This window comes from Tursiops truncatus, chromosome 15, assembly GCF_011762595.2.
Source record: "Tursiops truncatus isolate mTurTru1 chromosome 15, mTurTru1.mat.Y, whole genome shotgun sequence".
NCBI lineage: Eukaryota > Metazoa > Chordata > Mammalia > Artiodactyla > Delphinidae > Tursiops > Tursiops truncatus.
In genome coordinates, this window is record NC_047048.1 from 56,357,300 (window position 1) to 56,372,134 (window position 14,835).

General features: G+C 47.6%; 1 protein-coding gene across 3 annotated transcripts; it reads right to left on the minus strand.

Annotated features, from left to right (window-relative positions):
* Positions 1 to 8,850: 8,850 nt before the first annotated feature.
* Positions 8,851 to 12,832, minus strand: AP5S1 (adaptor related protein complex 5 subunit sigma 1). Of its 3 annotated transcripts, XM_019950900.3 has the most exons (4): positions 12,542 to 12,832; positions 11,931 to 11,985; positions 11,280 to 11,834; positions 8,851 to 9,982 (listed from the first exon to the last, which is right to left on the minus strand). In XM_019950900.3, the coding sequence occupies exons 3-4, from the start codon at positions 11,450 to 11,452 to the stop codon at positions 9,556 to 9,558; spliced, it is 600 nt and encodes a 199-aa protein (XP_019806459.1). In that variant the 5' UTR covers positions 11,453 to 11,834; positions 11,931 to 11,985; positions 12,542 to 12,832; the 3' UTR covers positions 8,851 to 9,555. The 3 variants fall into 3 exon arrangements, with proteins under 3 accessions (XP_019806459.1, XP_019806460.1, XP_033695845.1); XM_019950901.3 differs by lacking the exon at positions 11,931 to 11,985 and having other exon boundaries at positions 11,280 to 11,468; XM_033839954.2 differs by lacking the exon at positions 12,542 to 12,832 and having other exon boundaries at positions 11,280 to 11,468; positions 11,713 to 12,327.
* Positions 12,833 to 14,835: the final 2,003 nt, after the last annotated feature.

Consider the following 14,835-nt stretch of genomic DNA (forward strand, 5'->3'; position numbering starts at 1 on the left):
CCTTAGGACCTCTCCGGATCAGAGAAGGCTCCTCTTGCCCAGGACTTACTTTTTGTTTTTTGTTTTTTGCGGTACGCGGGCCTCTCACTGTTGTGGCCTCTCCCGTTGCGGAGCACAGGCTCTGGACGCGCAGGCTCAGCGGCCATGGTTCACGGGTCAAGCCGCTCCGCGGCATGTGGGATCTTCCCGGACCGGGGCACGAACCTGTGTCTCGTGCATCAGCAGGCAGACTCTCAACCACTGCGCCACCAGGGAAGCCCTGTTTTTTGTTTTTTAAGATTTTTTTTTTTAATTATCATTTATTTTTGGCTGCGTTGGGTCTTCATTGCTGAGCGCGGGCTTTCTCTAGTTGTGGCGAGCGGGGGCTACTCTTCATTGCACTGCGCAGGCTTCTCATTGCAGTGGCTTCTCTTGTTGCGGAACGTGGGCTCTAGATGCGCAGGCTTCAGGAGCTGTGGCCCGTGGGCTCTAGAGCGCAGGCTCCATAGTTGTGGCACATGGGCTTAGTTGCTCTGAGGTATGTGGGATCTTCCCGGACCAGGGCTTGAACCCACGTGCCCTGCACTGGCAGGCGGATTCTTAACTGTGCCACCAGGGAAGCCCCTTACTTTGTTTTTATCACATGGATATTACAGGGCCACATGAGCCAGAGACCTATCAAAGGGTTTTAATGTCCTTTTGCTTCTGATTAAGTATCAATTACAAACAATGCCCAGACAGTAAATGCTCTGCTCCCAGCTCTAGCTGAAGGTGGAATCTCTGCTGGTCCAAAGACTTCTGGGCCCTCAAGCTTGTGTGGCTTGTATAACTAGGATGGATAAAGCCATCTCCAGGTGACTTTCAGAAAGAGCAGGAGTTCTGACCACTTTTTTACTCACCTTTCCTAGGGGCAGAAATCATAGGCCTGTAGTAACAGCCAATCATAACTCTAACCTCTTTCAGAACACTGAAGGGAAAGATCATTCTTATTCATTAATAGAAATGAGAAAGCAAGCCAGTGTAACTCATAACTTCTGAACACAGAGGGCCTTGCAGCAGGAAACTTGCAGATGCTACATGATGTTTCCTTTGCTGCAACAAGCAGCTTATCACCTGGGAAAGGGACTTGTTATCCTGGGCAGTACCTACCTTGAGAGATAACACAGTCTATTGTTTCTATCTGCTTCGCAGGAGAAAGAAAAAGTTGTTACTTGGTGATGTTGCAGAATCCTTGGCCCCAAGGGGCTTCTATAAACCACCTATTCATTCATGCATTCATTCATTCAATATGAATTCATTCATTCACCTGGCCTGCTATGTGCCAAGGTGTTAAGTATAATGTAGAAAACAAGAGACAATATAAACCCTCTTGGAGATTATAATCTGATGGGAAAAAGAAACATTAAACTATAAAACACATAAATAAACACATATAATGGGGGTGGGGTGAAGAAAGCTATTAAAAATTAGTACGGGATCTTCCCTGACAGTCCAGTCGTTAAGACCCCGTGCTTCCACTGCAGGGGGTGTAGGTTCAATTCCCCGCCAGGGAACTAAGATCCTGCATGGCATGCAGTGCAGTCAAAAAAAAAAAAAAAAAGATACAATAATGTAAAAGTGTACTTAATGCCACTAAATTATACATTTAAAAAATGGTTACAATGGTCAATTTTATGTTATGTATATTTCACAATAAAAAGGAGAAGGAGAAACAGTTTTTAGTAAAAAAAGAAATAATAATAATAAAGCAGAAGGGAGCAACCTGGAAGTTGATGGGAAGCCAAGGACCAGGGGGAACTAGGAGTGAGAAGACTCCCTTGGGGGGAATGGTCAAGAGACTGAGGGAACACAAGTGTCTAACAATCAATCTTAAGTTTTTTGCTCTGTGATTCTATAACTCTCCTCTATCCCCCTAAACTTTAGTAAAAGTCTGCTATACCCAGATACCTGATTCTTTGGGGGCCTGCTATGTGCCAGGTGTTAAGTATAATGTAAAAAACAAGAGACACAATATAAAAGAGCATGTATTCTTTGCAGACACATCAGGGCAGAGAGAAGGGAGGAGCCACATGCACTGAGACCCAAGTGAGAAGGACAATGCCGCAAAATCAGAAGATGAGAACAAGTGATGGCCAGGAGACATATGATGTGCTGGGGCAGTACCGAGTATCCCACTTCAGGCAGGATGAGGGCTCAAGCAACTGGTATTGGAATACTGAAGGATGGGCCAGCTCCACAGGGGTGGAAGACCTCAAACCACCCAGAAGGCAGAGATCTGAATCACATGGGTGAACCTTATGAACTTCATAGCCTGCAGGCTCTCTCCTACGTTAAGCTAAACTGAGTCCAGGGGTGCCATTGTGATGCAGTTCCTACCTCACTGAAATACAAGATTCATCTTCAGGGCGTGCTTTTTCTTTTCCTGCTGCCTGGGATCTGCCATGTTCAGAGGATTATGGGGGAAAAAAGAAAGCTATGGATGACAGGCAAAGGAGAGCCAAGTAGTGCACAACTGGCATACCTGAAAGGAACAAAAACAATGAAATACAATAGCTATTTAAAAATATAATTCAGGAAAATGTTTCTAAAATAAAAAAGGATTTCAATGTACATTTGAAAAAAACAATGTTTATACTAAAATATATAGTCTAGTAATATTACTAGAAAACAAAGAATCTTTGGGGCACCCAGGCAAAAAGAGCAAGTATAAAGGCTCCAAAAAAATGTTTTTTTAACATATAAGAACTCAGGAATATTGTTCTTAGGAAATTGTACAAAAATAGGGAATCAGAGAGGAAAAAAAAAAAAAAAATGGGGCTTCCCTGATGGCACAGTGGTTGAGAGTCCGCCTGCCAATGCAGGTGACACGGGTTCGTGCCCCAGTCCGGGAAGATCCCACATGCCGCAGAGCAGCTGGGCCCGTGAGCCATGGCTGCTGAGCCTGCGCGTCCGGAGCCTGTGCTCCACACAGGAGAGGCCACAACAGTGAGAGGCCCGCGTACCGAAAAAAAAAAAGAAACTAGATTTTCTAGAAAATATCAACAGTGAAAATACTAAATGTCAGAACCCCTGTAGGATACAGCTAAAGCAGCAGTCAGAGAAAAATTCATAACTTAAACACTAATACCAATTTTTTTTTTCTTTTGGCCACTCTGCACAGCATGTGGGATCCTAGTTCCCCCACCATGGATTGAACCTGCACCCCCTGCAGTAGAAGCGCTGAATCTTAATCACTGGACTGCCAGGAGAAATCCGCTAATACCAATTTTGTAAAAAAGACTGAAAATAGAAGAATTAATAAGCACCCTTAAAGAGTTATAGATAAACCAAATAAAAGCAGAAGGAAGGACTTAATGAAAATAAAAGCACAAATTAATGAGTTGGACTTCCCTGGTGGCGCAGTGGTTAAGAATCCGCCTGCCAATGCAGGGACATGGGTTCGAGCCCTGGTCCGGGAAGATCCCACATGCTGCGGAGCAACTAAGCCCGTGAGCCTGCGCTCTACAGCCTGCGAGCCACTACTACTGAAGCCCATGTGCCACAACTACTGAAGCCCGCATGTCTAGAGCCCATGCTCCACAGCAAGAGAAGCCACCTCAATGAGAAGCCTGCGCAATGCAAGGAAGAGTAGCCCCCACTCGCCACAACTAGAGAAAGCCCATACACAGCAACAAAGACCCAACACAGCCAAAAATAAAGAAACAAAATAAATTTATAAAAAAAAAAAAAAAGAATCCGTCTGCCAATGCAGGGCACACGGGTTCCAGCCCTGGTCTGGGAAGATCCCACATGCTGCGGAGCAACTAAGCCCATGTGCCACAACCACTGAGCCTGCGTTCTAAAGCCCGCCAGCCACAACTACTGAGCCTGCACGCCACAACTACTGAAGCCCCCGCTAGCCGCAAGTAGAGAAGCCCCCGCTAGCCGCAAGTAGAGAAAACCCGCGTGCAGCAACAAAGACCCAATGCAGCCAAAAATAAATAAATAAATTTATTTATTTTTAAAAAGTTGAATGATTAGTACTTAGATGCTCATTTTATAATTCTAAGCACTTTTTTAATGTGAACTGTTTTACAGTAATTTTTAGTTTGCTAAATGAACTACAATATATCCACACAATGGATAAGAATAAAAAAAGAATAATAATACTATGTACTGCTATAAAAAGATCTCCAAGATACATTGTTAAATGAAACAAACAAGTGCAGAATCCTATATATAGTAGGCAATCTATTGTGTAAGAAAACCGTGCAAGCAGGAAGTAGAATAAAAATACACGTACGGTCTTTACTGGTATTGTTTCATTTGTTTTGTATAATAAAGTGATCAAATGTGAAAAAAAAAAAAAAAAAAAAATACACGTACGGGACTTCCCTGGTGGCACAGTGGTTAAGAATCCGCCTGCCAATGCAGGGGACACACGTTTGCGCCCTGATCTGGGAAGATCACACATGCCATGGAGCAACTAAGCCCGTGCGCCGTAACTACTGAGAGCCATGTGCCACAACTACTGAAGCCCACGCACCTAGAGCCCATGCTCTGCAACAAGAGAAGCCACCACAATGAGAAGCCCGCGCACTGCAGAGAAGAGTAGCCCCTGCTTGCCGCAACTAGAGAAAGCCCATGTGCAGCAACAAAGACCCAACGCAGCCAAAAAAAGTACGTATTTGCTTATATTTGTATAAAGAGAGATAGAAAGATATGTAGGAAACCTAGAAGGCTATTATACATTAGGGCAGAGGGGGAAACAGGGTAGATGAGGACAGAGGCAGGACCAAGTTTTTCAGTAAAAACATTTTTATCATTTTGATTTCTAAACCATGTTACCTGTTTAGAAAACGAAATTTAATTAAAACAATAAACATTTTAAAAATTCAAGTAGAAATTAACACAACATTGTAAAGCAACTATACACCAATAAAAATTGATTTAAATAAATAAATTTTAAAATAAATAAATAAAAATTCAAGGCTGGCCCAAATGGATTCACTGGTAGTCTGCCAAACATTTAGGGAAGAAAATATACCAATTTGCTAAAATCTTTTCCTGAAGATATAGAAGCAGAGGAAATACTTCCTCATTCCATGAGGCCAGCATTACCATAATACCAAAACCAGACAAAGGCATACAGGGAAACTGCAGACCAATATCACTCATGAACACAGATGCAAAAGTCCTCAACAAAATATTAGCAAATAGAATCCAACAATATGTAAAGAATTATACACCATGACCAAGTGGGATTTATCCCAGGTATGCAAGGCTGGCTCAACATCTGAAAATTAATTAATGGCATCACATCAACAGACTGAGGAAGAAAAATCACATGATCATACCAATAGATACAGGAAAAGTATTTTACAAAATCCAACATCCATTCATGATAAAAATGCTCAGCAAACTAGAAATAGAGGGGAACTTCCTCAACCTGATAATGAACGTCTACGAAAACCTACAGGAAACATCATACTTCAATGGTGAGAAACTAGAAACCTTCCCACTAAGATCAGCAACAAAGCAAGGATGCCTCGTCTCACCACTCCTTTTCAAATTGTACTGGAAGTCCTAATTAATGCAATAAGATCAAAAAAAAAAAAAGAAATAAAAGGTAAGTAAATTGGGAAGGAAGAAATAAAACCATATCTGTTAGCAGATGACATGACTGACTATGCAGAAAATCTGAAAGAATCAACAAAAAACTCTTGGAACTAATAAACAATCATAGCAAAGTTGTAGGATATAAGGTTAATATGCAAAAATCATTCCCTTTCCTCTATATCAACAATGAAGACATGGAATTTGAAATTAAAAATACATTACCATTGCAGCCACTATGGAAAACAGTATGGAGATTCCTCAAATACTAAAAACAGAGTTGCCATATGATACAGCAATCCCACTCCTGGGCATATATCCGGAAAAGAGAAAACTGTAATCTGAAAAGATACATGCACCCCAACGTTCATAGCAGCACTACTGATTTATTTATTTATTTATTTTTAAATTTTATTTATTTTTGCCTGCACTGGGTCTTCGTTGCTGCGTGCAGGCTTTCTCTAGTTGCGGTGAGCAGGGGCTACTCTTCCTTGCAGTACACGTGCTTCTCACTGCGGTGACTTCTCTTGTTGCAGAGCACAGGATCTAGGCACGCAGGCTTCAGTAGTTGTGGCTCACAGGCTCTAGAGCGCAGGCTCAGTAGTTGTGGCACACAGGCTTACTTGCTCCGCGTCATGTGGGATCTTCCTGGACCAGGGCTCGAACCCATGTCCCCTGCATGGGCAGGCAGATTCTTAACCACTGCACCACCAGGGAAGTCCCCAGCAGCACTATTTATAATAGCCAAGACATGGACGCAACCTAAATGTCTATCAACAAATGAATGGATAAAGAAGATGTGGTATATATACATACAATGGAACACTACTCAGCCATAAAAAAGAAGGAAATAATGCCATTTGCAGCAACATGGACGGACCTAGAGATTATCATACTAGGTGAAGTAAGTCACAAAGAGAAAGACAAGTACCATATGATATCACTTATATGTGGCATCTAAAATATGACACAAATGAACTTATTTACAAAACAGAAATAGACTCATAGACATAGAGAACAGACTTGTGGTTGCCAAGGGGAAGAGGGGGTGGGGAAGGGATAAATTAGGACTCTGAGATTAGTAGGTACAAACAACTATATATAAAATAGATAAACAGCAAGGTCCTACTGTATAGCACAGGGAAATATACTCAATATCCTGTAATAAGCCATAATGGAAACAAATATGTATATATATGTATAAATGAACCACTTTGCTATACACCAGAAACTAATGCAACATTGTAAATCAACTATACTTCAATGCTAATAAAAAATACATTACTGGGCTTCCCTGGTGGCGCAGTGGTTGAGAGTCTGCCTGCCGATGCAGGGGACACAGGTTTGTGCCCCGGTCCGGGAAGATCCCACATGCTGCGAAGCGGCTGGGCCCGTGAGCCATGGCCACTGAGCCTGCGCATCCGGAGCCTGTGCTCTGCCACAGGAGAGGCCACAACGGTGAGAGGCCCGTGTACCGCAAAATAAAAAAAACAAAAAAAACATTACTATTAACACCCCCAAAAATGAAATACTTAGATATAAATCTAACAAAATGTGTACAAGATCTCCTTAAGGAAAACTACAAAACTCTGATGAAAGAATCAAAGAACTAAATAAGTGGTGAGATATTCCCTGTTCATGGATAGAAGACTCAATATTGTCAAGATGTCAGTTCCTCCCAACTTCATCTTCATCTATTCAATGCATTCCCAATCAAAATCCTAGCAAGTCATCTTATACCATGCATAGCACCCAGCAGAGTGTCAGGGCCAAGGCAGGCTCGATGAAAGTGAAGCAAGCATAAGAAGTTGTGGTGGAAACCCAACTCAGAGGTACTGGGGCAAAAGTGGGAATATAAAGAAAGGGCACTGGGCAAACTCGAATGATTAAAGAAACCCAGGTACTAACTGGGCATCTGGAACCACGGAAACCAGGGGCTCAGTGGCCTCGGGGAAGGATCTCACTCTCTGCCATTCTCTGTGTATCAGTTTCCTCTACTTGATGAGAGGAAGTAGCCTCACCTCAAGCCTCACCACAAGCCTCACCTAACCCCAATTTCCCACAGCTTCTAGGGGAATAGGGTCTCACCCTCTTCCTCAAGTTCAGTTTGAAAAATAAGCAGAAAGGTTTCAGACCACCCAAGCTTGAGCCCTTCAACCAAAGTCAGAGGGGCCTGTTCTTGTAAGAATACAGCCACTCGGCAAGGACCACCAGCCTGGAGTGAGGGGAGTAGCAGGCCAAGAAAGCAGACTTTACAGGGCAGGGGTGTCCCACTGGGGGCCTCTGGGACATTTCCAGTGGCACAGCTTGCCACAAATACAGACTGAGGTCCCTTTAGTGCTTCAAGGTCAGAGGGTGATTTGTGGCACCCTAGGATGGAGAAGGTGGCCTTGTCCTAGTAGTGATGGTGGTGACGGAAGGCATGGCATGGCTGATGGCCTTCACTGCAGAATTGGAAGGGCAAAACTCCAATCACAGGTGCTGCCTCCAAAGTGAGTGTGGGTGCATTCTTCCTGGGTGCCGAAAGGGCAACTAATACTTGGCAAACATGAGACCAGGCCCACACCTGCACACTGACCACCTAGGAGGAGGCCCGTTCTGCCCATGCAAGAAAGCCATACCTCACAGGTCACAAGTAGATCGTGAAAATAGATATAACTGAGGTTTTATCCAACTGAATCATTTTAAACCATCACTAGGAGCTACTGAGTAAAGACTCCCGAACAGCAGTTGGGTGCCCCATCCATAACCTTTTGGGCCTGACCATGGTGCAGGCAGGCCCAAGGGCTTTTTGTGAGGGCAGAAAAAGCCAGGGAATTTGCCTTGGGACCAACTCACAATCAGACGGAAGGGGGTTCCAGACAAACACCCACAGTCCTTCACCCCTCAGGTGAGGTCATTCAGAGGTGACTGCTGTGTACTGGCCCCCAGGGGCACTTAGTGCACTTAGCTCCCTACCTACCCTTGATAACACACCTGTATGGTCTGCCACCCCTTCCAGTGCTTTCTGGGATCACCTCCAACATAAACTGCTTGTACCTAATCCTTGTCTCAGGCTCTGCTTCACAGGGATCCACACCAACCCACCACATTTTGGTAGAGGAAGCAAGTGCTACCATCCGAAGGAGGCATTTAAGGAGACAGAAGTGATGAGGGGGACAAGAGGTGGAGAACCTCCCAAGAAGTCTCTTGGGGACATACTTGACCACGAAGGCTCAGACACCCAGCTCAGAGTGGCACAGGAAAAGACGTGAATTAATCAAACTCACAGAAACAGAGGATGAAATCACACACTCAGTGCTTTTAATTCAAACTGAGAAGGACAACATCAGACCTCTCTCACCCACCACCACCCTCTCTCCCTGCAGACAAAGTAAGCCCATGATTATCTCATGGCTGCCAGTGGGCATGGGCTGGGACCAAAAGGAGCTATGGAGCCTCTCTGCTGAACAACTCACACCTTTGTGAACTGTGGTGGGGCTGGACACTGAGCAGGCCCTCGCTAACAAAATCCTTGATGATGGCGCCTAAGTAGGTGCAAAGGCAGAAGCCAGCTCCCTGACCCTCGAAATCTCAGAGACTGCTTTTGCACTGCGATGACTATGGGTTTGGAAGAAAGTGGGCTGAGTTCCAAGCGGCCGTTCCTTACTGCCCCAGCACTAGTGGCTGGTGGACTGTTTGGGGCTGGCTGGCAGGGATGGGAGAAAGTGGGGTCAAGGACAAGCGGGGCTGGCCCGCTGCAGCAGTCTGAATAAGTCACGAGGTCACTCCAGGCATAGGAAGCTCTGTGATTCCTCCTCTCTACCCTCTCCCCGGCCCCCTTTTCTGCCAGCTTGTCCCAACCATTTGTCCTGGGTGTGGCAGCACACCAGAGCTGGGAGGAGGCTGGGAAGGAGGCAGATGCCAAATTTTACCTGGCTGTATATCCGTCCATCCCCATCCTCCCTCCTTGCCCTCTTAGAGTCCCATCCCATTGAGGGGTCAGCGGGGCCAGGCAGCACTGAATTCTTTCTCCAGACCCTGGACAAACTGGTCATTGAGGAAGAGCAGCTGACCATGGGGCAGGAAGCGGGTGAGGATGCCCTCGATGTAGTCAGCCCGCAGCAGGAGGCTGGCAGTGGGGACCAGCAGCCGGAGGTGCTCAAGGAGAAGGCGGGCCAGCAGTCGAAGCGTGCCCTCTGCCAGCAGCAGGTTCTCGTGGGCATTCAGCACCAGGGCGAAGCCTAATGAGAGCACGCCTAGCCACACCACTGTCCGAGGCTCCTGGAAAGGGTCCCCTGCTGTCAGGCGGAAGGCCCCACATGGGGACTCACGCAGGTGCACTGGGTCATCTGAGGACTGGGGCTGCAGGTCCACAGCAGGCCGGCCACATGCCTGCAGCTGCAGCTGGCACATGGACTCCACCTGCCTGTAGAGAATAGGTGGGTCACTGACCTGTCACCCTCAGGACCACCCCTGGAGCTGGGAGCTGCCATTATCCCCATAACTAGATGCAGAAATTGAGCCCCAGAAAGACTAAGTGAAGTGACCTGCCCAGGGCCACAGAGCAGGGAGCATAAGGCCAGATGGGAATCCAGGCTCCAGCCTCCAGGCCCTGAACCATTTCACTCCATGTGGCCAAGAGAAGGCAGGTTCTGAACACAGCTCCTCGGGCTGGGAAAAGGCACCAGGGGATGAAGATCCTGCCCCTACCTGCTTCACAGAGGCCTCCTCAACATCTCAACAAGAGATGAGAAGCGGAGTAAAAGCTATGTCCAACCCAGGCTGTCCAACCTCTCCACCCTCACCCCATCCTGCAGCCCTCTCCAAATAAAAAAGAAAAACCTTGCACTTGGACATCCAGCTTTTGAAATTACTCTCTTATCTCTCATGAATCACCTTCCAATCTGGGCCATGTACAGGCTGCTCTTAAAGACACGTTTGGTTTTCTGTGCCACATAAGGGGGAGGAAGCCCAGCAGAACAAAGAGATAAACAAGAGGCTGGCCCAGGGTTGCCCCAGAGTGTTAATCCCCCCACCCAAAACACAGAGGGGCCAGGAGATTCTGGTACCTGCTGGTTCAGACTGGGTCTGGGAGGGGAAGGTCCAAGGTCAGCCATCCCATCTAGAACAGTGTTTCCCAACTGTACCCTGTGGATCCTGGGCTTTTGGGAGGCTCTTGGCGCAGATTCCCATAAACCACATTCTCTCTCCTCCTTAGAGATTCATAAAGCTTAAAGGCACACTAAGGGCCCTGAAAAGTCCTGCACTGCAAAGCATATTTAATTTGTACTGCTTACACTCAAATCCCAACTCTTTCACTTTCTAGATGCATAACCTTAGACAGGTTAAATTTCTTTAACTCTCTGTAGCTCAGTTTACTCATCTGTAAGGTGGGGATAATGTACCTACCTCAAAAGACTGTTTCAAAGATAAAATGAGTTCATATACACGAAATGCTCAGAACATAAAATGCTTAGTACATACAGGTCAATAAATGCTAACTACAAAAAAATTACCATAAATGCTAACTATAATAAATGATGATGATAATAGCATTATTATGTCTTTAACTCTTTTTCATATAATACTTGTGACAACTGTGGAAGACTCTTTGAAAGCACTACTCTAAAACTTTCTCTCTGCTTCTTAGTCCTCCTGTTTCTCTGGGCCCCCCAGAAAACCTATCATAATCAGTGTGTATTCAATGGGCTGGACTGTGTTACCTGGCCACGGCCAAAATCTGCTCCTTTCGGAGAAGCCTGTCCCTCTCAGCACCATGTGGCTGTGCGTCATTGGGTGAATTCTCGGTACCAAAGAAGCAGGAGTAAAGCACTCGGCAAAGGCCCTCCTCAGCCTTCGTGGCCCGCAAGGTGTGGATGAGGAAGGCATGAACCATGGCTCTGGGATGGATGCTACAGGAAAGCCAGAGACCTCAGTGAGATAAGTGCAAAACCCCAGAGGGGAGGCAACCACAGAAAGGGTCTGGCCTAGCTAGGCCTGGGAGTGTGTCTGGAGGCTGGTGTGGCTGGTCGCTGGTCCTCCTCAGTCACCCAAGACACACGCCCAGCCTCTGAATGTGGTCAGCACCAACTCTGTCCATAGGAGTCTAGCAGCTAAGATATCTTAGACAACCCCAAAGCCAAATCTACAAACAACCGGCCAGGAATCTTGAAAAATGTCAGTCATCAGAGTCAAGGAACACTGGGTAGCTGCTCCAGACTGAAGGAGGCCAAAGATAAAAGACAGTCGAATGCATCCTGCGATACCAGATAGGAGCCCTGGCAGAGAAAAAGGTAGTTTCAACATAGGGCATTACTAGGACAACTGGAAGCATTTAAGTACGGATTACAGGTTAGGTAATAGATCGATGTTACCTGATTTTGAATGTAGGAGAATGTCCTTGTTTTTAGAAAATACACACTGAAGTACCTATAAATATAGAGGTAAAGGGGCATCATAGCTGCAACTAACTTAATTGGAAAATTAAGTATACAGGAGTTCTTTATAAGAACAGTCTTGAAATTTTCCATAAGCTTGAGATGACGCCAAAATAAAGACCAAGAAATAGTAATAATAATGGTGTTTGGCTCAGTGACCAGCCCGGGGGTGAAAGGCAGCGGGTAGACGGTAAGCAGATATCTGTAGCTAAGGGTAAATAGATCGTGAGTTTAAACTGGTTAAACAGGAAGGTTCGCGACAGCGCTTTGAAACCCGTAGCTCGGAGACCTCGACTGACCTCCCGCGACCCTCTACCCGCAATCAGAGCCGTCATCAGCCTTCGCCACCGCGTCCCCACCCCCCCGCCCCCAACGGAGAAACAGTAGCGGCCAAGACATTTTACGTCACTACTTCGCGCAACCCTGTGGCGCTGTGCTTCTGGGGGACTGTAGTTGCTTGCCCCAGCTAGCCAAGCCTAAGGAGGGGGCACCCTGGACTGAGTGTGCCCTGCAACCCCGGGCCGCTGTCCTCGAGGCGAGACACTCACCTTTTCTTCCGTGCACACGGACTTCTACTAACAAGCCACTTCACTCGGCTAAAGGGGCGATATGGCGGTTGCGCAAGCCAGTAGCGGGCGCGCGCGCGAGAGTGACGCGCTCAGGGTGGGCGGGTCCTCACATCCCGAGCTGTGCTCTGGATTCGAGGCGTGGGTGGCCTTCTGACACCTGGACCTCGGGCTCAGGCAACTTTCACCGTCGGACCAAAAGCCCCTTGCTCCGGGTTCACGGCGCGGCCCACACTGGTCACTCACTGACTGGGTACGCGGGGTTTCCACTCGAAGCCCTAGACCAGTCGAGCCCCAGGCCACTTCCCCTGGCAGCCACGAGGGGGCGTCCGACTCGGTGCGTGGCCTTTCCGGAAGAGGCGGGGTCTGAAGGTGCAGGGCCGAGGTCTCCAACTGGCCGATATGCGTGGGTATCACTGTTAAAATTCAGGTTGCTGGGCTTTAGCTCCGGGAAAGAAGGCTTGTGGGGAAACGTGCGTATTTACGTAGTTGGCGGGGAGGGCTTCTGGGTTGTGGGTTCTTGCGGTGGGTTAAGACTAGGGCTCGGTTTGGAATGGAAAGATTAAAACTCTGGTCACCAGCTATGCATCCTGGCAGGTCAGTCACTTTACTGGGCTCCAGTGAAGCCCCATATTAGTTTTTCCTTTCACACTCCCACCTCTAACAAGCTCTTTCCTTGTCCCCTCTTCGAGGGAGGGCATCAAAAGTGTAGGGAAAGGACTTGTACCTTAAGCCTGAAAGGGCCGCTGCCAGGTGCTTCCCTGTTAGAGTCTTGGCCCAGAGGTGTTTGGGGCCCTGCAAGATTTGTGTGGGCCTCATTGCCTGCCCTGGGCACCCCGGCCCCCCACCTCCCCACATAATCCTTTTACTTCTTGGCATGTGAACTGCTGCAACCTCCCCAGATGTGTTCTGTGTCTCAGAACCCCACACTGGGTGTTTCCTCGGCCTGGCCTGACCTTTCCTCCCTTTATTAGCCCTTCAAAAGGTACTCAGACCAAAACCTAGGGGAAGTCTTCCTGCTAGACTGCCCATTAGCATTCAGCTGTCCCCTTTATATCCGTTGTGAGGGTCTGCCTATGGTGTTGATGTCTCCTATGGGGTACACCCTGGCTGTGGTGTCTAGTTTCGTTCCCCACGTCCATGCACAAGGCAGGCCTGGAGCCAACCCAAACACACTTCTTGGTGACTGAAGAAAGAAGGGCAGGGCAGCTCAAGCAGGGACCTTGGAGTGCAGTCTGGGCCTCTCTGGCCATAGGACGTGGGCAGGGGGGGCAGTGAAGGGAGGCTAGAGGAGGTGGCCTTGGGGCTGGCCAGAGCATGTGGGCATTCTGACCACAGGTGCAACACATATATGTATTTGTAGTGGAGGGGCAGGCCCAGAGACAGTTGGGCCTCAGCCACAAGGCTGGGATGATGTTGGCTCAGTTCCTGGTCTTTATCACTCTCAGCCAGGACTCATGTCTGCCACCTGATTACAGCAAAGAGCTGGCAGAGGGCACTGGTTGCTGGGGGCCAAATGGCATCCGGAACACAGTATTCTGGCCTCTGTCCACTCCTCAGGCAGTGAGTCTACTCCAGGTCCCAGGCTGCTGGGGAGGCCAGCCTAGTGTGACATACACAGAGAAGACAGCAGTGAGAAGCTGGCCTGAGCTTCTGGAGGTCAGTGGGGGACCCAGATGGAGGTGGTGTCCAGATAAGTGAGGCAGACTCAGATGCTGCGCCCAACTTTTGGCAGCCCTCAGCCAACTTGTGCCCCCAAGGTCAAAGTAATTTGCTGGGGACAGTGAGGCAGGAAGGAGCCTGGGTCCCCCGAGATGCTGCAGAGCCTTCTTGCTGAATGAGGAGCACATATTGCAATGTATTTATTTTGTTAAACCGCTGTGTGGGGTTTCTGTTACGTGCAGCCTAACTCAAATGAGTTAAGTGAGGCAGCATGTGAAGTGGGCAGAGTGGAGCCTGACATGTAGTCGGTACTCAATAAATCAGTAAATGTTGACAAGCATTAATGCAGAGGCAGGATAGGAGAAGGTGTCAGAGAGGCCTTGGTCAGTCCTGGAAAGCAGGTGGGGCCTTCTGGTATGGCAGCAGCTCAGAGGCAGGGCGATGGACAGGCTGAACTTCTGCTTCCTGGTATGTGCATGTTCATGTTTGCCAGCCTTTTATAGCAGTTACCCTAGAAATTGTGGCGGGGCCAGGCACACAGTACATGAAGATGTGGGTTTGTGGCTAGAGTGTGTGTGTGTGTGTGTGTGAGTGATAGAGACAGGAGAGAAGGA

Excerpts from the sequence above, each read along its gene's own strand:
- AP5S1 (XM_019950901.3), bottom strand. The coding sequence starts at position 11,452 with ATGGTTCATGCCTTCCTCATCCACACCTTGCGGGCCACGAAGGCTGAG. Across the intron at positions 9,983-11,279 it reads CAGATTTTGGCCGTGGCCAG|GCAGGTGGAGTCCATGTGCC; the intron begins GTAACACAGTCC and ends TATTCTCTACAG.